Source organism: Macrotis lagotis, chromosome 5 (genome assembly GCF_037893015.1).
Source record: "Macrotis lagotis isolate mMagLag1 chromosome 5, bilby.v1.9.chrom.fasta, whole genome shotgun sequence".
Taxonomy (NCBI): Eukaryota; Metazoa; Chordata; class Mammalia; order Peramelemorphia; family Peramelidae; genus Macrotis; species Macrotis lagotis.
The window spans coordinates 110,243,527-110,266,612 of NC_133662.1; the positions used below are offsets into that span (position 1 = coordinate 110,243,527).

The 23,086-nt window shown below is 37.1% G+C and overlaps 1 protein-coding gene across 2 annotated transcripts in view; it reads left to right on the forward strand.

Annotated features, from left to right (window-relative positions):
- The window catches only part of LOC141487779 (uncharacterized), a 201,212-nt gene that overhangs the window by 11,760 nt on the left and 166,366 nt on the right, over positions 1 to 23,086 (forward strand). The window contains exons 2-9 of one of the 2 annotated variants that reach the window (XM_074187305.1): positions 1,777 to 1,936; positions 3,377 to 3,449; positions 4,671 to 4,781; positions 6,559 to 6,672; positions 7,425 to 7,619; positions 13,321 to 13,489; positions 20,988 to 21,145; positions 21,922 to 22,074. In XM_074187305.1, coding sequence (XP_074043406.1) covers positions 1,800 to 1,936; positions 3,377 to 3,449; positions 4,671 to 4,781; positions 6,559 to 6,672; positions 7,425 to 7,619; positions 13,321 to 13,489; positions 20,988 to 21,145; positions 21,922 to 22,074 — 1,110 coding nt within the window. In that variant the 5' untranslated portion in view covers positions 1,777 to 1,799. The other variant, XM_074187306.1, reaches the window with a different exon arrangement.

Below are 23,086 nucleotides of genomic sequence, written 5' to 3' on the forward strand. Positions count from 1 at the left end.
GGTGAGGCAAGCATTTTTGTCTTCAGTGAATGACAAATTGCTAAGTCCAGGAGCTTGGGATGGAGGAAGCAAATCAGAATGAAACTGTGATTTTCTTCCAACTCTTAAAGTTCAGAGGATGTGTTCCAGCTAGGCTTATAGGCTCTTTGGGTGTGCTCAAGTTGGCTACACTTTGCATCTCTCCAGTTTGGAAGGAAACACCCTAGGTGTGTAGTGGCAGACCCTGTGGGGTGCATTTTGCACCACTTGGAGAGAAGGAGGTTACAAGTTGGTTTTGTTTCTGAGCCAACTATTAATTTCACAGCTGAGGTGAAGAGCATCTTCCTCAAGCAACTCAACTTTCCAGAAGTCTTATGAGGGAAAAGGTCAACTTCTTTGAATAAACTCTAAAATGCAAAGTTACAGCACATCGATTTGTGCTATTTGCACAGGACATGTTTAATAGTGGTCCTAACAGGCTTGTTATGATGACAAGTCATTTATACTATAAAATACATTTACCATCAATAACAATAATAGTAATAGAGAGTGGCTATAGTAGTTATAGTGCTAGGTTTGGAGTTAGCAAAGACCAGGATTCAAATCCTACTTATGATATTTCCTAACTAAAGGACCTCAAGAAAGTCATTGTTTTGTGCCTCAGGCAACAGTTCCCTATTTAATTTACTAAAATCTACTAAAATCATAGAAGGCTTTCTATGGTTGACATAAATTTCTCTATTGGGAGTTTTCCATGCTGGTGAAATCACATTCTCTTTCCTATATGTAAGTAAAATAATGATAATAATAGTAATAATATAACAGGGGTTTTAAAACCTGGCACCCTGGAAATGTAGAAGAACAAGTATTTCCAATTTAACACCAAGAGATTTAGGAGTGCTTATCTTTTTGCACTGCAAATCCTGGAATGCCAGAAAGTTCTCGAACTCTTCTTGTAATCTATACATATCTATGAGAGCGAAGCATATGGGATCTTTCTGGAGCTTAGAATCATAATCCATCTCTAAAAATAGAGAATTACATTAAATGATCTCTATAGTCTTTTTCTATGTTGTTTAATCAATGGACTCCTAAGAAATTCCTTTCTAGCTTGCCTTTAAGCATTGAAGCAGACTATATGGTCTGCATTTCTGTTAAGGTTTTATTTAGAAAATTTCATAAAAATAACAGAGTTTTCCAAACTCTGTGTAAGGATGTATAGATAATATAGATGGGGAAAAGATACTGATGGTGAGATATCTCTTCTGATTATAAAACATATTTATAGATATCATGTATACTTATACATCTATTCATTTATTGATATATACATATATATATCCACATATAAATGATTCCTTTTAAAAGTGCTGACAGTTATAAAATATTTTACATATATTATTTCAGTCACATAGAGGTAACTTGGTGGAATGGTTTGAGCTGGCTTTGAAGTCAACCGCATATGGACTCTAGTTGTGTCTTGGACACATCCTGGTTTTGTGGTTCAAAGTCATTTAAATACTCATTGCACCAAGTCACTTACTCTATCAGACTATAAATTTTAGGGGAAAAAAAATGAGCAGAGGGAGCTCTTTACTCCGATCCTGGGGGGGAGGGGTAAAATCAATCATAATTGTCTAGTATGATTCTTTTCTTAAATTGCTATGCACACATTTCCACTTATCTGAGAGCTTTTTTTTTTTTGAAAGGGTGTATGTAGAAAGACTCCAAACATAGGGGCTAAGTCAATGATGTGAGAGGGAGTTGGCTATCAGCTTTGTACTACATTCCCAACAGACTCAACAGATAAAGCACAGAATATGGATGAAATTTATAAGATCGCTTCCACAGAGAGGATCCATCAATTGGAAAAAGAACTGGAGGTTCAGTTGGCTGAACTTAAAGCAGAAATTCAAGAAGATGGAGCTCTTAAGAGATCACCTCATAAGCCTTACAGGTAAAAGCAATGTCCTACTGAAACAAATTGGAAAGTGACTCTTAAGTGTAATCACTATGCTTTCATTAGTAATAGAGAGGTCTGTGGCATGCCATAGAAAAAAGAATCTCAATCTTGAAGTCAAAAGAACACAGCTTCAAGTTTCTGTTCAAGGCAAGGCAAGGTAAGACAAGTATTAGGCATTCTTTAAGAACCTGGCACTCTGCCTAAGAGTTGGGGATGCCTTCCCATTCTTAAGAAGTTTATATTCTAAAGAGGGAAGACTATACCCAAAAGGGAGCTGAAAAATGAGGTGGGAAGTAGGTGCCTGTGCCATAGTAAAATCCAAGAGTCAGAAACAAAGCAAAAACTGGAGTGAAGGATGGCCGACTTAGACTCTATCCTCAATATGGAGGCCTCAGAAGGAATTCAGCAATGGAACAAGGGGACTGGAGAGATGATGGGATGGTCCATGGTAAAAAGCCCCAGATGCTGAAGGAAAGTCTGGGATGAGAATGTCATGATGGCAAGGTTGTGAGAATCAAAAGTCAAGCTGGGGGGGGGGCAGCTAGGTGGCACAGTGGATAGAGCACTGGCCCTGGAGTCAGGAGTACCTGAGTTCAAATCCGACCTCAGACACTTTATGATTACCTAGCTGTGTGGCCTTGGGCAAGCCACTTAACCCCATTGCCTTGCAAAAAGAAAAAAAAAAGCCAAGCTGGGAGGAGAATGAAGCTTGATGGGTCTGGGACAATTCCCAAAATGGAGCTCTGCCAATTCTAGTTGGTGTATGATGACATGGAAAAAATATTGAATCTGGAGTTATAAAACCTAGGTTTTATAATTCCCTAATCTGTTCTTCATATACTGTGTGATCTTGGACAAGTCATTTCCCTGTGATGGTCCTCAGTTCCTTCATGTGCCAAATGAAAAAGAATAGCTAATCTTTGACAGTTCTAATTCTATGATCTATTGGAAGTCATGTAATATCTCTGAATTTCCATGTCTTCATCTACTATCTGCTTTAGAGTTGCTGGGAAGATCAAATGAGATAATGATTTGCAACTATAAGTTATTAAGTAAATGTAAGCTGCAATGATTGTGTTCCTTGAGAAATGTTATTATTTTCTCCTAAAGTATTTTAATTTGATTTGATCTTGATTCTTGTAGTAAGTTTGAGAAGCATGAACAATAAAGGGTTTTTTTTTTTTCAGCAAGGTAGTTTCTAACTTAAGGAAACAGGATAGTAGTGACACATGTGCTTTAAGGTTTACAAAACACTTTACACAAATAATCTTAATTACATCTCGCAACTACTCTGGGAGATAGGAACTATAATTTATCTTCCCAAAGAGCTTGTCAGCTGTGGCTGAATAGATTGCCTCACAAGGGACTCAATCTTGGGCTACTTGTTATTTTAATATCTGTAACACTCTTGGCTTAATAAGCATCTTTCTACAGTTCTATCCAGTTACCAAAGGATGTTTCTTACTTTAGAAAAGAGAGAGAACTGACATTACGGAGAAGCTTACAGGTAAGTAGGGGAAGCACATTGCTATGGAAAACTACTTATTAAAAATTGTTAGAGCATTCCCATGCTGGGGGGGGGCAGGGCTGAAGGGATATAAGGGGCAATGGGGGGGCAGGATTGTGAGCTGGGAGGTAACTCTTCACATATCATCCCTTCCCAAACTTGAATCCATCAGTGTCTCAGATCAGAAGGAGATCACTTCTCCACCCCATCCCCCTAAATCTACTCCCCTCTCCAGCAGCTGTGTTGGTCCCAGAGGTAAAATTTACAGACTGTTTCTTATGGAAGAGGACTGTGTTACTTTCCTTTCCCTGACAGGAATGATCATACCATGGACTAGGATATGATTTTTAAAAGGACAAATAAAATTGAAAGATACTTATATAAGGGGCAGCTGGGTGGCACAGTGGATAAAAGCACTGGGCCTGGAGTCAGGATTACCTGGGTTCAAATCCGGCCTCAGACACTTAATAATTACCTAGCCGTGTGGCCCTGGGCAAGCCACTTAACCCCATTGCCTAGCAAAAACCTAAAAAAAAAAAAAAAAAAAAAAAAGATACTTATATGATATTTTATTATAAAATGAATTTTATTCAAGTATCTGATTCTAAACTAATATAATTCATTCATTATTCCAACAATGCTTTAGTCCTCTGTAATTTATTATAATTATAGTTTTTCCTTTTTAATACAAAAAAGGCCTTAAAATAAACATTTCAAAAGTAAAGATTTTATTTTGCTTCTAAATAAATGAAAGTAAAAATAAAACAATTCTAGTTTTCTGGGTTGATGTGGATCTTTGTTTTCCTGGAAACACATTTTTGGGAGGATTTTTTAAAATAGTTTCTTGATTATGATAGTTAACCATTTGCAAACTTTTACATAGTAGTATGTGTTGATTGAAAAAAGAAAGGAATAAAGGGGGAGAGACAGAAAGACAGACAGACAGACAAACAGACAGACAGAGAGGAGGAAGAAGAAGAAGGAGGAGGAGGAGGGGGAGAGGAAGGGGAGGAGGGAGGAAAGGAAGAGAGGAAAGGAAGGAAAGAAGCTCAATTGTTACTCCACATGTGGTGTGAAAGAGAGAAAGAAATAATAAAGGAAGATAAATAATGAACTAAATAAATTTTCCTATTTTATCATATTGATAATTTTATTTCCTCTCCTTTTTATGATTCTTCTATGATGTTTGAGGTGTGTTACCTTTGTCTATCTGATGTTTAGGTGGCTGAATCAAAGCCCCTTGTTGTTCAAGCAGATGTCCTGCAGAGGGAGCTAGAAAGCTGTTTAAGGAAAGAGTACACAGTTGAAAATTTACCTTTGCTTCTGCACCAGGTAAATGTCTGTTTCCTTCTGAAGGGCTAAACCTGGTTTTCACCTTTAGTCCAATCAAAACCAAACATCTGAATTCTCTTAAAGTCAGAGATGAATCTTCCCTAGCTGATTAACTTACTTATTTGAGAGCCTAGCTTATATATACCTTTTTTATTAGTGCCCTTTACTTTCACAGCTGGTTATGACTGTTTCCACATGTAATAAAATGCCAGAGGCAAGGTTAGCAACTGTAATCTTATGCAATGCCCAGAATAACTTCATTTTAAAAGGAAGGTTTCAGGTCAGAAGTTAATTGTTTGTCAAACTTTTAAGTCACTGTTAAAACTTTGGAACAGGAAATTATTTGCCACAACAGGATCTTTGGCACTTAGAGCAGCCTAAACTTTCCCTGGGGCAAGCAGTATGAAATGCACCCTCAACCAGAATACCAAACCGCAAGAGGAAAGAACTCAGTAAGTAGGGAGGGGGAAAGGGTAGAAGACTGAAAAAAGGGAAAGGAGAAGGGTCTGGTAAATGAGGCAGGAAGACCAAACCAGGAAAGTGCTTACTTATTTGGGGTGAGAAAGGAAGGGAAGAAGACAAAGGGAATAGCTCAGGCCCTGTACTAAGTACTTTCAAATATTATTTCATTTGATCTTCACAACAAGCTGGGAGGTAGTTATGATTTTCATTTTATAGTTAACATTTGACAGAAAACTGAGACAAGTTACCCAGGTCTTCCTTCCTCTGGACCCAGCTCTCTATATACTAATGAAGCAAGCAGACATTTGGTAGCCTACTATTTTAGCAAAATTTTCTTGCTAATTTACTAGAAATGAGGTGCTAGTGGGTAGAGGGCCAACCTCAGAATCAGGGAGAATTTGGGTCCCAGTAATATCACTAATACATTATCAGTTAAGTGATCTTTGGTAAGTCATTTTACCTCTCAATATACCTCGAGGAGCTCTATAAGAGGCACCCTCAATCAGGAAAACAGTTCCCAAAACTGATGAAATCATAGACCCAGAACAACTGTATCAAAGGTTTTTCTATCTAGTCTTCTTTGCTAAAGCAGCACAATACTTTCAATAGCTTCTAAAATCAGTACTCTGGGATAAAGCCCTATTTGCCCTGCCTTGGTCATGGTTCTGTGGTTATTGAGTCATTCCAATTGTCTTTTGAAAAAGTGTCTTGGTTAGTGAGCTTGAGCTGGGTTTTAATTTTACAAGAGAGAAAGGAAATACAGTGAAAAGAGGGCCTGAGTTCAAATCCTACAGTCTCTCGTGTGACCTTGGCAAATAACTCAATCACCCTCCCCAGGACTCAGTTTCTTTGTCTTTAAATTGAGGGAGTTGAACTACATGGTCTCTATTGTCTCTAACAGCTCAAAATCTATGATGTTAAGATCTCCACATTCTATGAAATTAGGTGGCCCAGTGAATAGAGTCAGGAAGACTGAGTTCAAATCTAATCTCAGATACTGACTTGACTGTATGACTCTGTGCAAGGCTTTTAACTTCCATCTGCCTCAGTTTCCTCCTCTGTAAAATGAGGACAATTGTGACACCTACCTCCCAGGGCTGTTGAGAGGCTCCAATGGGATAACAATTGCCAAATGTTTTATAATGAATAACACCTAGTAAGTATTTATTAATCACCTACTATATACCAGACACTGTGTTAGGTACTAGAGTTGCTGAGATGTTTCCACCTGAGTTCATTGCTCTCAGGATTCTGATCCATCTGTAACATGAACACAGGCTGCTGTTCAATGTTAATGTGTGGTTATTGTTTCAAGTTTTACACAGAGAGAATTACCCACTTGGTCCAGAGCAAATACTTACACATGCTTAGGTGGAAGAGGTTCTGCCAGCACAGCAGCATCATGGAACAACTTTATCCTCTTTACCAGGTAGGAAGCCTCAGGACTAGATGAGCCTCTGTGCGGTTCTTTGGGATGTACAGTTCTCCTTAAATCCAAATGAAGAAGATTAGCAAATTTCAAAGTCAGGGTTAGAAATTTATAGAGGAATCTACTCTTGGCGGATGAGGTCGCAAATCTGGGTGTCTCAGGCCTGCCTATTAACTTTTTTAAATGCATCTCAGAGTAGGATTTAACACCTATGAAAAAGCTGAGAAATGCTTTTACTTTGCAGATTCTGTTTGTTCAGCTGAGCACAATTCATCTGACCCAACAGCAGATTCTTGCTTCTGAAATCAATAGTTGAAGTATGAAACCCCCCAAATTAACTCTTTTCTGGAGTTCTCTTCCCCACCCCCCCAAGCTATTAAGAATGTGACTTTTCCCTTTTCCTAGGCTCTTATAGAATATGGAAGATTCTTCCTAATCACTGACACAATGATGGTATTGTAGGGAGAATACAGATCATAAGAAAGGCTGGGGTTCAAATGCTGTTGCTGCCACTAACAGTGTGACCTTGGACAAGTTAACTTCTCTGAACCAGTTTCCTCACCTATTAAAAATATGTGATCTCTAAGTCACAAGACAGCTGGCTGGAGATCCCTCTGTAAACCTTGAATTGCTATTTAAGTGAGAGATGTTGCCTCTCTTTGTGTGCATTTAGTAAGTGTTGGTTAAGTAATATTGCAGAGAAAATTATAAAATGGAGAGTCCATTTCTATCTTTATCTTTCTCTTAAACAGAAGCAGGTTAAGCACATTATGCAGGAGTACAATGATGCTGTTCAGAGAGCTGAGAGGCTAGCTATTGCCCGAGAAAACTTACTCATGGGAAAGAACAATCCTGGACACTTGGTAACACAAGAAGATCTGGTTATCTATACCAAGTGGCTAGTATGTCATCTACATTCACTTAGAGACATTCACAGCTACCTGAGGGTAAGAGAAGATGACTGAAATGTACTTTTATGCAAATCAACATTTATTAAACTCTTTCTATGTATTAGGCACTGGGAATACAAAGACATAAAGGAAATGATCTTTGCCCTCAAGAAGTTTACATTTTACTTGTTGGAGACAACTGTACAGAGATAAGCAAATACAATTTATAGATTAAATAATTCAGGGGCAGTGCAGTAACAACTGGGAGAATCATCTCTTTTGGAAATAGCCCTTGAGCTGAGAGAAAAAAAGGATTCCAATAGGGAGGAGCCATGCAGAGGGATGAAGGTGGGAACTGATATATTATGTAATGAGTAGGTAAATTTGGCTAGAACATAAGAGTATATGAGAAAGGCTAATGTGAAATCATTCTCCAGAAATATAGATTGGAGGCAGCCAATGACTGCAATATACTTAAGAAAATGATCTGTGAAATTTTTCATCTCTTCTGGACCCCTTAGGATCGGTGTGCAATATATCTCTGCTCCATGTATCTTTTTCAGTGATAATGAATACCATGTCTCTCACCTCTTCCATTCTCACTGTCTTTTTCACTCTAGCAATTTCAACCATCTCCCCCCCCCTTTTTTTCCTTTTTTTCCCTTTCTGGGCTCAAATATGTATACATGTAATTATTAGATTAGATTAGAGAATACCAGAAAAATACACAAGAATGAATGAGTTCTTTAGAGCGGAATGAAATATCTCAGTTCAGCCAAGAGCAAGACCCTCATCTCACTCCACCAGAAATAATTCCCTGAAGTCACTATGGAATCAAACTGGAATTCAGGGAAATATTGAGGTGCAAAGCTCCTCTACATATCTTCTGCATCTGAAAATCTTCTCTCTTGTCTGTATTTCTGCCTGTCTGTCTGTCTGTCTGTCTCTCTCTCTCTCTCTCTCAGTATCTCATTGAAGACAGTCAGGGATCATTTGTACATATATGCCTCTCTCTCAAAGCAAAAATGAAAAATGTCTTTTTTCTTCAAAGTTTTCATAGAGGCATTCAGCATTCTTATCATTCCTTCTACCAATTAGGAGAATCACAGCTAGGCAGAAATTCAAATTACCTGTCTTGATTCCCAAGTTATACATGTGAGAGATCCTATATTTTTTGGTCTATTACCATTGCCCATAATAATCCTTCCTCCATGATCCTAAATTCTGTAATTCTTGTCTTTGATCTTATCCCCCTAAACTTCTACCACCCTCCTCCTGAATTTATTCTTAGTACTTAATGAGACATCTAATCTCTCCACTACTCCCTTTTCTCCAAGTCCTGCAGCCCTATACTGGCCCAAATTCTCAACTTTCACAGTCTTGATCAATTAGACTATGAACTACTAGAGAGCTAAAGATTTGGCCTTTCTTTCTTTCTTTCTTTCTTTCTTTTTCTTTGTATCCTCAGAGCTAAATACAGAGCTCCTACCTTTGTTTTCAGTTTTTTTATTTGTTTCCAAGTCATTGTGAACTCATTGGGGTTTTCTTGGCAAAGACAGTGGAGTGGTTTACCATTTGCAGCTCATTTTACAGATGAGGAAACTGAGGCAAACAGGGTGAAATGACTTGCCCTCACACATTTTCTGAGGTCAAATTTTAACCCAGAAAGAAGAGGAGTCTTCCTGTCTTCAGCTCTATCCACTCCATCTACTTTGCCACCTAGCTGTCCTCCTCTACATAGGAGCATTAATTAATCCTAGCTGATCATGGTCAGTTCACCAATTCATATTACTATGCCCTATCCCTTTTCTAGGAACTTTTTAAATTCCAAACTTAGCTTTCTTTTACCATTCGCCTTCTCCACCACTTACTTCAGTTCAAGCAACTGAATAATATTGAAGAAAGATTTGCAACCTATGTTGATTGGGTATCCATTATCAGTTGGGTACTCCCTGCTGGACAGAAAGCCTCCCTTTCTTAGCTAACTGCCCCTGTCACACTCCCTTTAGCAACTATTACAACCCTTTTCTTTCCTCAAACTCCCATACAACCTTCTTTCCATTTTCTCTCAGCTAAGACTATCTGTCCTGAGCTCTCTCTTCTTCCTAGTCCACTTCCAACACCTCTACATCATCTTTTTTTTTTTAATTACCATAAGGTAAATAAACTAACTGGCTTACAGCATAATACTTTAGAGGTAAAAGGAACTCCATAAATACATATATTAAATTAAGTTTCTCTAGTCAATAGAAAAAGCTTTGGGATATTTCAGTTAAATGACCCCTAAGGTTCCTTCTTTTTCTAAATCTATGATCCTATGAGCCTTTCTTGAACAACTTTAATATCAAAATACCTTAACTTAAATAATTATATTATGTAATTATGCTTTAATTTTCATATAATATATATTATTAGTATATAATTATATTAATAATTAATTAATTGATAGCATGTATCCTAGACAACCACAGGAAGAGTAGGGGAATAGGGAGGTAAAAGAAGTACACTCCAAACAGGAGACTGATATTTAAAAAAGATAAGTTCCACAAAGCTGTATAATCCTAGGTGAAGGACCTAACCTCTGAGCTTGTGTGTAAACATGTGTGTTCACATACATACATATAAACAAAATACATATATTAAATATATTGATCTGTCTTCTAAATTCAAAAAACTAAAAGCATTACCAAAACATATCCGTAGTAACATAATAATAAGAGACTTTTAATATTCCTTTCTCAGAATGAAACAAACACAACAAAAGTATAACAAAAGGGAAAATATTAAGCTGTCTAGATTAGTAGAAAAATTAGATTTAACTGACTTGAGTATCTTCTGAATAGGAGTATTAAAAGATTTATGTATTTCTCATTATGACAAGATACCTTTATAAAAGGTGATCATGTGTTGCAGAATGAGTCATAAACAAATGTAAAAAAGCAATTATAATAAATACATCTTTTAAAGACCATAGCACAATAAAATAGTAATTCATAAAGGAAATCTAGTCAAAAGAATTAAAGACCTACTTAAAGACTAAGTAATTCTAAATAATGAATAGATCAAAGAACAAATCATAAAAACAATAATTATATTAAAATGAAAACAAAGAATAAAAAAAGATTTAAAAAGGACTCTTCAACTCATAAAACTAAGATCTATTTTTAAAAGGTTAACAAAATAGATAAACTATGACCTAGCCAGACTATACAAATTTCCAGAAAAAAATGAACAAGATAAATTACCAGTTTACAGAAGAGAAATAAAAGTTACAAGAAATTATGTTAAAGAATTTTAGGTCAGCAAAACTGAGGATCAAAGAAAGTGGATGATTATCTATAAAATATTCAAAATTAATAAAACAAGAACTTAAGATTGTGTACAATCTAAATTCTAAAACAGAATTCAAGTAAGCCATAAATGAAGTGCCAAAAGAAAACAAACAAACCCTAGGCCAAGTGATTTAATAAATGAGTTTTTTAAATATATTTTTAAATACATTTAAAAAGCAATTAAAGCCTATAGTATAAATTTTCTCCAGAATAGAAAAAAGAAGGCAATATGCCAAATTCCATATATGAGCCAAATATCATCCTGACACCAAAAACCATGGGGAGACAAAGGAAATGGAAAAAAAAAAAACTAGACCAATTTCACTTTGCTATAATACCTATTGGTGAAAAAAATCAAATAAAATTATTTTAAGGAGACTATAGCAATATAACCAGGAATAAATCATTATAATTAAGTTGGATTCATACCAAGGATACAATGATAGTTCACCACCAGGAAAACATTTAGTATAATTAATCATATGAGCAAAACAAAAATAGCAAAACTCACATTGATTCCTCACCAAACATTTTATTAGGCACTTACATGTGTTAGGCATTGTGCCCAGTAGAGGGATATAAAAAATAAAATTAAAAAACATGGTCGTGCCCTCAAGGAACTCACATTCTAATGGGGAGACAACATTCTGACAACTATGAACATACAAAATAGCAGGCAATCTCAAAAGGAATGACCTGGCAGTAAAAGGGACCAGGACAGGCCTTCTACAGAAAAAAAAAAAAGATTTAGATGGAGTCTTGAAAGAAGCTAGGGAAACTTCCAGGACCTGGAGATTAGGAAGATTCCAGGAATGACTGCAAAGTAGGGATAGTGAGTTGGGAGGTGAGAATCTTATGTGAGAAACTTCAAGTAGGCCAATGTCTAAGAATCATAAAGTAAATGGAGGCGAATATACAGAAAAAAGACTGCAAAGATAGAAAGGGCTTTAAAAGCCAAAGAACTTTATATTTGATCCTGAAGGTAATGGGAAATCACTGCAGTTTATGGGCCATGACATGATCAGATCTGGGCCTTTAAAGAAGGCATGACGTGATCAGATCTGAATTTTAAAGATCAGATTGACAACTGAGTTTGAAAAATGGATTGAAATGAAATGCCTTGGTCTACTGCAATAATCCAGGTAAAAGGTCCTGCATGAAGGGGATGGGTAGTTGTTTGAGTGGAGAGAAAAGGATGTATATAAGAGATGCTATTCTAGGTGGTGCAGTGGCCAGGCTTGGAGTTGGTAAAACTCATCTTTCTGAGTCTGACCTCAGACACTTCCTAGCAGTGTGACCTTGAGTAAGTCACTTAACCCTATTTGCCTCAGTTTCTTCATCTGTAAAATGAGCTGGAAAAGGAAATGATAAACCATTCCAGTGCCTTTGCCAAGAAAACCACAGTCAAGCTTGAGTGAAACAATCAGACAACAACAAATGAAGATAGAAACAAGAGATGAATTGGGAATATGGGTGAGTGTGAGAGGGGAGTTGAGGATGACTGTGATAGACTGGATAGATGATGTTGCCCTTAACACTTATAGGGAAGTTAGGGAGGGGAAATATTTGAGGGAAAAAGATGTGTTTTGGAACTACTAAATTTGAGATGGCTACAGGCATTAGATTAGACATATAAAAAGCCTTTGACAAAATGCTTCACTCATTTTTAACATAAATGCCTAGAAGACATAGACATGAAAGACCTTTTGTTTACTGTGATTAAAAGCATTTATCTAGAAAACTAAGAGCCGGCATTATTGGCAACAGAGAAAAGACTAGAATCTTTACCATCATAAACAGGGGAGAAAACAAAGATGCTTTTTCTCCTCAGTATAATTTGGTATAGTCTGAGACTGCTAGCTCAACAATAAGACAAGAGAGCAAAATGGAAAATATAAATATCAGCTAGAAGAAACATTCTATTTGTCTTTGACATGATGATATACTTGTATAAACACCTCCACAGAACCAATAAAGAAACTAAAGTAGCAGGATGCAGCATAAATCCACAAACTATTAGCATCAGAACTAACAAAAACCAGGAAGAAATGACAAATGAAATTTCATTCAAATGACATTTTGGAAAGTTGTAATATTATAATGTGTAGATTTAGCTTAATGCCACATTTATTCATTAAATGTTCATGAACAATGAGAGAAAAGCAGGCAAAGTACAAGAGAATTCTTCAAGTTTGGGCCAAAACTACTCAAGTGCATTTTTCATTCACATCCACTTGTACCATGTATACATAGGTATATGATGTATATGTGTATATATATGTATATATGTTTTTATAAATAAAGGCTTATATATATATATGTCTATATTTGTGTGTGTGTGTGTGTGTAGAAAATAAAGTCAAATCTTTAAGCTTCACACTGAAACTTTCCAATGTTTTCCCTTCAATTTGGTTCTTTGTCCACAGGTGCTACAGTACCTGCCCATATCTGACAGGTTGGAAGTAGCTGTAAAGGAAGACCCTGAGGTGGGCCAAGAAAATAGAAATATGTACACTGGACTGATAAACCCAGAGTCTCTGTCTACTGACAACCAGAATTCTAGCTACCCAACTTCTTCAATAACTAGCACTTCAGGTGAAAAATTTCTCTTTCATCTTTGAAAATGTTGGAGACGTATGTGTATGCATGTAAATATTTGTCATTTTAAATGTGAAGGTTATTTTTGCTAAGTCAAGGTTTCTGTCCTGCATAGTGTCAAGCTATATTTCAATTAGGTTAGAATTACAGTATCTTAATGGGCTAATCAGAATGCCCCAGAAGCTAATGTCCAGCATGAGAATCATAAGCAACTTCACAAATTAATGTTTAAGTTCTGTTGTAAAGCATCAAAGTTTACTAGGAAAATGTAAGGTATAAAATAATATTTGTAAAAGCACATACTGCAGCATCTAGTACTATATAAATGTTTATCCCATTCCTCTTCCTTATTTGTGAAATATAGAAAATCAAACACATTCCTATTCACCAACAGGCAATGATAATTGGTACTGAAAATAGGTGACATTATGAAAAGTGATTAGATAAAATTGTTATCTTCTTTCTGATTGTCAGAGTCATTACTAAATTTCTAAATTTTCAACTAATATAAACTCTCTAAAGAAGCAGAGAAGACTATTCCATGGAGCTGAGGGACCACTGTATTGCCCCTACAACTAAAATAGGCTAATTATTTTAACCTGCTATGACTTATTACAACTCAGGAGACAAAGCCAGGAGGGAGGAAAGAGTAGTGGATAAGAAGATGGGCTTTTGTGGGACCAAAGCTGCTTGGGATTGTTGAAAGCACTATGCAATTTTACAAATACAAACAGCCAATAAACATTTCATAAATACCTCTCGTGAATCCAAGTGCTAGGATACAGTAAGAGGCAAAAGAGAGTCCCTGCCCTCAAGGAGCTTACAATCTAATGACTATGACCCAACCCACATTCCTTCTCCTTTGCAGTTCTAGGTTCAACTCTATAGTCTATGCATAATATCCTTACAAGACTGAATGAATATATGAATATATGAATGAAAAAATTCTCCAGGCTACCCTCTAGCTGCATGTTGCAGTATGGGCAAGCTATGTTTTCCCAGTGTGAGTATTTAATCATTCCCCTTGGCGTTGCTATAAATTTTGGTGAGGAAAGTATTATATTTCTCTGGAACTCTATAAAATTACTATTATAAAACCACCTGGGAATTTAGACGACAGTGAATCCTTTTGTTTGTACTGCACGCAGGACAGCTTTTAATAACTTCAACAAGCTCAAGGACCCCTCCCTATGCATGATTTCTCCATCTCTTTACCCTTGCACAGCTCATCCCCCCATGCTAGAAATGTCTTGTTTCACACACACACACACACACACACATATACTCTCTCTCCATATATATGTGTGTGTTTTGTGTGTGTGTATGTGTGTGTATACATATATACTGTTATACTGTTTTTACATAGGTGTACCATATTCTACCCCTTCAGTAAAATATAAATTCCTTGAGGGCTGTATCTGTCATCCTCTTATTTTTGGTTTACAGCAGGGTTTGATAGACATACTGAAAATCATGGAACAACTCTATCTCTGGAGTCATCCACACCTGCCCTAGATTTCTGTTTTCTTTCCATGTTTATGGTTTACACCTTGTTTAGGAGAACTTCCAGGGCTATATTTTATGTTAATTCATCAAGTGCTTACTTTTTAAAAGAATACTACAATAGCAATGGAATCTTGTATTCTTTAAACCTCTTAATCAATTATATAACTCTAATTGATTTGTCATGCTATAGAAAATGGTGTACAAAAACTTGCCTGTTCCTTTTTCAGTTTTCATCAGGAACTCCCTTGATGGATACATAGACTTTTTTCACAAAAATTTTAGAAATAAATGAAAGTAGCCTTATGGATTAGTAATTACTAATTTAATCTTGATTATTTTTTTAAAAAATTTTTGCAAGGCAGTCGGGTTGTGACTTGCCCAAGAGGTCTGATTTGAACTCAGATCCTCCTTATTTTGGGGCCAGTGCTTTATCCACTGTGCCACCTAACTGCCCTGATTACTTTTTTTTTTAATTAATATATCATTTGTCATCTTTTTTATTCTTTGGAGTCTCTTATTTGAGATATTGTGAAAACTGATCTTTGGGAGTCTTTGAAATTATATCATCTCTAAGACAGATTCCTTTTTCCATGTCATTAGTAGTCAGATTCAGTCACAATTTCTTATTTTACCTCATTGAGTGCCATTACTTATTTTTCCTAAATCATATCAATTGGTAGAATCCAAATGTGATTCTAATATCATCACCATTGATCACTATGTAAATGCTGGCAGCTCTGTTCCATTTCATCGATATTTATTTTCCTTTTGATTTCATCTTCAAATGCTTTGGGGATAAGCTGACTTAGCTAAGTCTGAAAATGAGTTCTCTAGAAGCTTATTTTTTCCTTATCTGCTTGTTACTGTTTTGTAAGGTGAGACAGATTATAGTCTTCCAACCTGGCTGTCATTTCCTTCCACTTGATAAAATCAAATATTTTCAGGATGATAAGTTTCTGATCTAAGTTTTTTTAGCATCCATGTGTTGACTAATTTCTCTCTGGTTAATCTTCTCTAATAAGTGATGATAGAGACTGTGTCTTTATGTATGTTGTATTCCCATTTCTTAAAATCAGTTTGTTTAAAGGGATTGGATGAGAGCTACTGTAGTCACATAGTCATATCTTTTATTTTTAATTCTAGATGCATTATTTTGTTTCCAACATGCATTTTTTAAATTTTGAGTTTCAAATTCTTTCTGCCTTCTGCTCCTCCCCCATTTATTGAGGAGGCAAGCAATAGCAGTCTTCTCTTCTTACCTTTATGCTTTGCTCTAATTTATTTACCCTAACCAATGGATGATTGACCTGACCGTAGTAAATTAGTTCTGAAATGACTGCCACCTCCATGACCATTTGCTCCCTGACTTTAAGATGAAATCAATTTCATTTTTATCTTGAACATTGTTTTCTTCTCTTCTTGACACAGTGTCAAAGGCTCTCGAGTATCAATTTCTATGATATCTGGAGGAGAATATTTAAAAGAATGGAAAAGATCTATTATAGTTCATTTGTCAAAAAAAAGTAATCAGAAGATATCATTAACTTACTGATCCAAAAACCCTACTTTCATATTTTTATAAATACTTTATGAGAATTGCCTGGTTTTTTTTAATCTAAGGAATGCAGGTAGGAGATTTCTAGTTAGTCTCCAGATCATTGACCTCTTGTATTTCTCTATTTTCCAGCATAGTTTCTACTGTTTTCCATGGGCCCACTCTCATATTGAAATCAGGTTCATCATAAATTCATCATCTTTTGTATAAATTGTAATTACTTTCTTGGTAGTTTCTTTGTTTAGAAATATGAGAGTTAAGGGCGGAGCCAAGATGGCGACAAGAAGGGATCCAGTCTTAGGAGCTCTCTGATAAAATTCATCAGCTAAGGACTCTAACTACACTTTTGAGAGACAGAACCCACAAAGGGACCCAGCGAGGCAGTTCTCCTATTCAAGGTAACCTGGAAAGGAGCAGAAAGGCTCTGCTCCCCAGGATTGGAGAGGCGGCCTGCCAGAGGGGTGTCCCACCAGAGTCAAAGAACTTCAGCCTCCTGGAGGCAGCCCCAGGGTGCTGGGGTTTCAGCTCACAGCAGCGGGGGAGTCTCCTGAGCTGCACCCCGAGGAGCACCGGGCACAAAGTGGGGGAACAGCAGGGGACCTCTGCCAGAGCAAGCACTTGGAGCCCAGCCCTCAGGGCACACAGCAAGCAGCATGGTCTTTCCCCAGCCCTGATCCAGGAAACAGAAGCAGGCAGAGCTGGTAAGCAGGAGCCCCCAGGGCATGAGCCCATTGAGCTGAGGGAGGGGAGTGAAGAGAGACTGCAGAGCTCTGTCCTCTGCCCCTGGAACAGGACTCTGGGGCTCTGAGCACATTCAGATCCTGATCGAAGTCTAGACTCCCCCACAGAACAGCAGGGGCCTCCTCCACCTCAACCCCGTGGCAGAGGGTCATTCACAGACGAGGAGGGAAGACAGAGCCTCACACACTGAGACCCTTGTGGGAGTGTCCCAAAAGCTCAGGAAGCACCCCAAACCAGGCCCAGGCTGGGAAAATGAGCAAGCAGAGAAACAAAAAGAAGACTATTGAGAAATATTTTGCAAATGAGCCCAAGAAGGACCAAAATACCCAGTCTGAAGATGAGGAAGCACAAGCTCCTGCAGCTAAAGACTCCAAGAAAAACAGAAATTGGGCTCAGGCTATGACAGAGCTCAAAAAAGACTTTGAAAATCAAATGAGGGAGTTGGAAGAAAAACTGGGAAAAGAAAGGAGAGAGATATGCAAGAAAAACATGAAAATGAAGTCAGCAGCTTAGTCAAGGAAATCCAAAAAAATGCTGAAGAAAATAGCATGCTAAAAGCCAGCTTAGGTCAAATGGATAAAACAGTTCAAAAAGTTATTGAGGAGAAGAATGCTTTAAAAAGCAAAATTGGCCAGATGGAAAAAGAGATAAGAAAACTCTCTGAGGAGAACAAATCCTTCAGACAAAGAATAGAATTCAAGGAGATTGATGAATTTAACAGAAATCAGGAATCAATACTTCAAAACAAAAAAAGATGAAAAATTAGAAGAAAATGTGAAATATCTCATTGAAAAAACAACTGATATGGAAAACAGACTTAGGAAAGATAATTTAAAAATTATTGGAATACCTGAAAGTCATGATCAGGAAAAAAGCCTTGACATCATTTTCAAAGAATTACTACAGGAAAATTGCCCTGATATTCTAGAAGCAGAGGGCAAAATAGAAATGGAGAGAATCCACCGATCCCCCAGAGAAAGAGATCCCAAAAAACCAACCCCTAGGAATATTATAGCCAAGTTGCAGAACTCCCAAGTCAAAGAGAAAATATTACAAGCAGCCATAAGGACACAGTTCAAATATCATGGAGCTGCAGTCAGGATCACACAGGACTTAGCAGCAGCTACATTAGAAGCTCATAGGGCTTGGAATACAATATACCGGAAGGCAAAAGAGCTTAGAATGCAGCCAAGAATGAACTACCCAGCAAGGCTGAATGTCCTCTTCCAGGGAAAAAGATGGACTTTCAATGAACCAGGGGAATTTCAAATGTTCCTTTTGGAATGGCCAGAGCTGAACACAAGGTTTGATCTTCAGATACAGGACTCAGGTGAAGCATGGAGATTGGAGGAGAGGGGGGAAATATGAGGGACTTAATGAGGCTGAACTGCATGTATTTCTGCATAGAAAAATGACACTGATAATACTCATATGAACTTTCTCAGTTAATAGAGCAGGTAGAGAGAGTTTTTATAGTTGAAGCACAGGAGAAAGCTGAATTCGAAAATAAAATATGGTGTAAAAATGGAGTCAATAGAAAAAAAGGGAAATGGAATGGGAGAAAGAAAAAGGAGAGGGGGAATAGTCCAAGATATTTCACATAAGATTTTTTTTATTACAATGAGCTATTGCAATGATATGAAAGGGGGGAGGCAAGGGGGAATGAGGGAACCTTTGCTCTCATCAGAGGTGGCTAGGAGAGGAAACAACATATATACTCAATGGGGTATAGACATCTGGAGTAAGAAGGAGGGGGGAGCAGGGGGAAGGGGTGGGGATGTGAATAAAAGAGGAGAGGATGGACCATGGGGGGAGAGTGGTCAGATATAACACATTTTCTTTCTTACTTCTTGCAAGGGGCTGGGATTGGAAGGCCTGCCCAGGACCACAGGGCCAGGTGGATTCTGGGCCTAAGGGGTGGTATGGGGGCTCAGGGCCTCTTGGCCCCAGGACCAGGAATCTGTCTGCTGCGCCACTCAGGGACCCTACAGCAGAGTCAGAGTGAAAGGAGAGAGAAAATAAAGTACATGGTAATGAAGAAATAAGAAAGGAGGGAGTTGCGATCAGCAATGGCAACGGTGGAAAAATATGGAAATAACTTTTGTGATGGACTTACCATAAAGAATGAGATCCACCCATGACAGAGTTGTTGGTGTTGGAACAAAGACTGAAGCACATTTTTTTGTTATTATTATTTGGGGGAGGGTGCAGGGCAAGTGGGGCTGGATGGCCTGCCTGGGGCCACATGGGGTGATCTTTGGGTGTCTGGGGCCGGATTTGGACCCAGGTGCTCCTGGTTCAAGGGCCAATGCTCTGTCTGCCACCCAGCCACCCCTACTATTATTACTATTTTATTTTATTTTGGGTCTTTTTTTTTCTTTCTTTTTTTGGTTTTTGCAGGGCAGTGGGGATCGGGTGGCTTGCATGTCACACGGCTGAGTGATTGTTGGGTTTACAAGGCTGGATATGACTCGGGTGCTCGTGGCTCCAGGGCTGGTGCCTCATCCATTGTGCCACCTGGCCATACCTACAATTATTACTATTATTTTTTTATTTTAATTTTTTTTCTCTCCCCTTTACTTTTTTCGCCCAAGCAAGTCTATCTATATTCATGGGGGAGGAGGGGTATTTTGTTTACTTATAAACAAGAATATTTTATTAATGTAAAAAAACATTTGTACAAAATTAGAATAAAAATAAATTTAAAAAAAAAGAAATATGAGAGTTAAAAGGTCAAGAAGGCCCACTGTCCGTGAAATCACCCCTTTTTTTTTACCTTTTGTTGCCTGCTGGAACCAGCTTCATCTATTGCTTCTCTGAGAACCTGAGAGCTTCCCTTCCATTTTAACTGTAGCTTCTTTATGCTTTATGTGAGAATAACAATATAAGTGTCTTCCTATAGTACATCAAATCATTGGTCAGAGATAATCTATAAAGACACCCAACAGTTAAACTAATGTTTGCAGAGGGTCTAAGAACTATGTTATTCTTTGATGTGCTATTGTTATTTATGATAAGGTTAAGGATAGGGAGAGACAAAGTGCTTGTAAATGTGGTGTCAGTACATAATAGGCTCTAAATTAATATTAGATGAAGGGATAAATACATAGCTTTCTGTGTGTGTAATCTAACCAAATTCTTATAATGGCAGATACATATATGTAAAAGTAATTTTGTTTGTGGGACTTTCCCAATTTCAGACCAAAAAAAGAATCTAAAAATTAGGCAAATTCAATGGGAAGAGCTTTTGTTTTGTTTCCCTATAGTCAAAATAAATAGTGGATAAAACATTATTGTTATTATTATAAGTAATATTAATAATTATTATATTGTATACAATAATTAATAATTATTTAAGGTAACAATATTAATAATAACCAACATTTACAGAGTATCTTGTTTGCCATAGCCTTGTGAGGTAGGTACTACAAGTATTATGATCCTCATTTTACATATGAAAACACTAAGACTTGGAGAGGTTCAGATACTCACACAGGATCACACAACTACTAATTGTCTGAGGCAGATTTTGAACCCCGGCTTTCTGATTCCAAGTCATGAGATCTTTCCACTCACCACTACATATATCGGAGGAGAAGCCTCTACCCACTGCTTATACCAGTTTCTCCATTCTCCCTCATAGTCATACTCTCATTGCTTTTTAGTATATTTGATTTTGGGTTTCTTTTATAGGGTCAATCGGAAAAGAAGCCACCTCTATTCTTCCCCACCATAAAACAGAAGTGGTAGAACTGAAGCCTCAGCTAGAATTCCTTCTATCTCATTTCAAAATCTGCTACAACCCAGAGGATCTAAAGAATTCTGCTGATGAAATGGAGCTCTTTTCCCTGGTACTTGAAAAACTCTGTATCCAAATGTATGTGTTTCTAAAAGAGAAATGTGAGGACAAGATTGGAGTCCAAGAAAGAGAAAGTGCTCAAAGAGAGTTCTCCATCCCCCCAGGGGGGGGCCAAAGAGAGCTGTTTCCACAGTCCTTGTAGAACATATAAAGGCAGATTCCTCCAACAAGGAGTCTTTCCCACTGACACTGTCATTCTCAATCATCTTCAACAGCCCTAGTCAATGGGAACTAATTGGAAAATTCCTGTGCCATCCTAGCAAGATGTATGTCTCTTTGGAAGGGGCCAGAGTATATAACTAGCTCCTTAGGAGGTCCTCTAGTTCTACAAACTGAAGATTTCCATTATCACTCTATTACCCAGGGAAATATATATTTAATTAAAAACTTAACATTTAACTTCAGTGAAAACTGCTAAATTGTTTAGTTAATTTAAATTTAAATGATTTTCATGCATAAAATATAATAACACTATTCATCATTCCCTCTAAGTCCCCATTATGCTTCCTTTTCTTTACTTGGTATAGTAATTGGAAATTCTAGCAACTGTAACAGCACAGGGGAAACATCTTAAGAAGATTAACTTAAGAAATGAAGAAGTCAAAATATCATTTGTAGATGACATGATGGTGTTCCCTTCAAAATCAGCCACCTCAACTCAAAGACATGTTAGAATATAATGTTTGCTATATCTGATAAACTTTTTCAATTGCCAAATTCTTGACACTTTCTCTGGGACTCTCACCTCCTTTCCCTTGTCCCTTTTAGGTTGTGCAGAAGTTTCAGAGCATCTTTCATGAACAACAGAGATTGAAAGTATTTCCAGCCTATGATGTCAAAGTGGCTAAAGTTGAAAACTGGGATTTATTAAAACCTATCATGGCTTTAAAAAAGACAGCCAATTGGATTCCCTTCATAAAGGTAAGGATGGTCATCTAATCTTAGTCTTCTGTCTCTTTATTGTGTATTATGGTGAGGTCACTGACAGAAATTTTAGAGTAGCATTAGAGACTCTTCACCAAAGCAGTCTGTAGATAAACTTCCAGGTATCACACTCCTAAGAAGTTTTCAGAGCTAACAGGTGACATCTCCCCACTCCTGGAGCAGAGTCCTGCAGGACATGGGGAGAATCCAACCCAGATGCTATAAGTACTTAGTCTTCCATCTTGGGCTCATAGACATAAATCTAGAGATGGAAGGAACCTCAGGGGTCTTCTAGTTCAACTGTTTCATTTTACAGATAAGGAGACTAAGGGAGAAATTAAGGGATTTTCTTAAAGTCATTGGAATGAATTGGGATTTGAGCCCAATATGGATGTATTTATGACTCATAATGTGCACTAATCTGTCTGCACCAATTCATGTATCTGTTAGCATGTCATATTTATATACATATCAATATATGTATTACTGATGTAACTTGTGTGTATATTGTCATTGTATACATAGATTTATATGTCACTACATTATTGTTTCATTATATGTGTGTATATAAAAGGGTCAGTATATGTTAATAATTTCTGTTTCAGTATATGTTGATACAAGCCTAGTCTTTGAACTAATCTTATATGTCACTGACCAGCTATACTAGTATGAATTTTTCAAGGTCATTTACATTTATATAATTTAGAGGTATTGTTTCTGATGGTAGAATTTCAAAAAGCAGGGAAACTTTTCCTGAATCTTCAGATTACATTTTCTACTCATGTACCTGATTGCAATGTATTTAATATCCCTTCATAACTAAAGATGTTGTAGTACTGTTATTGTCTCACACTGAGCCACTGCTTTTATGCTATGGCATCTGCATGTCTATGAACTTATTAAACTATTCTGCTCTCATAGTATCTTAGCTCTCTGACAAAAATTCCTCATCTCAGTCTCTACCTTCAATTACACATTTCATATTAGTTTGGAATTTGGATGTTTGGGG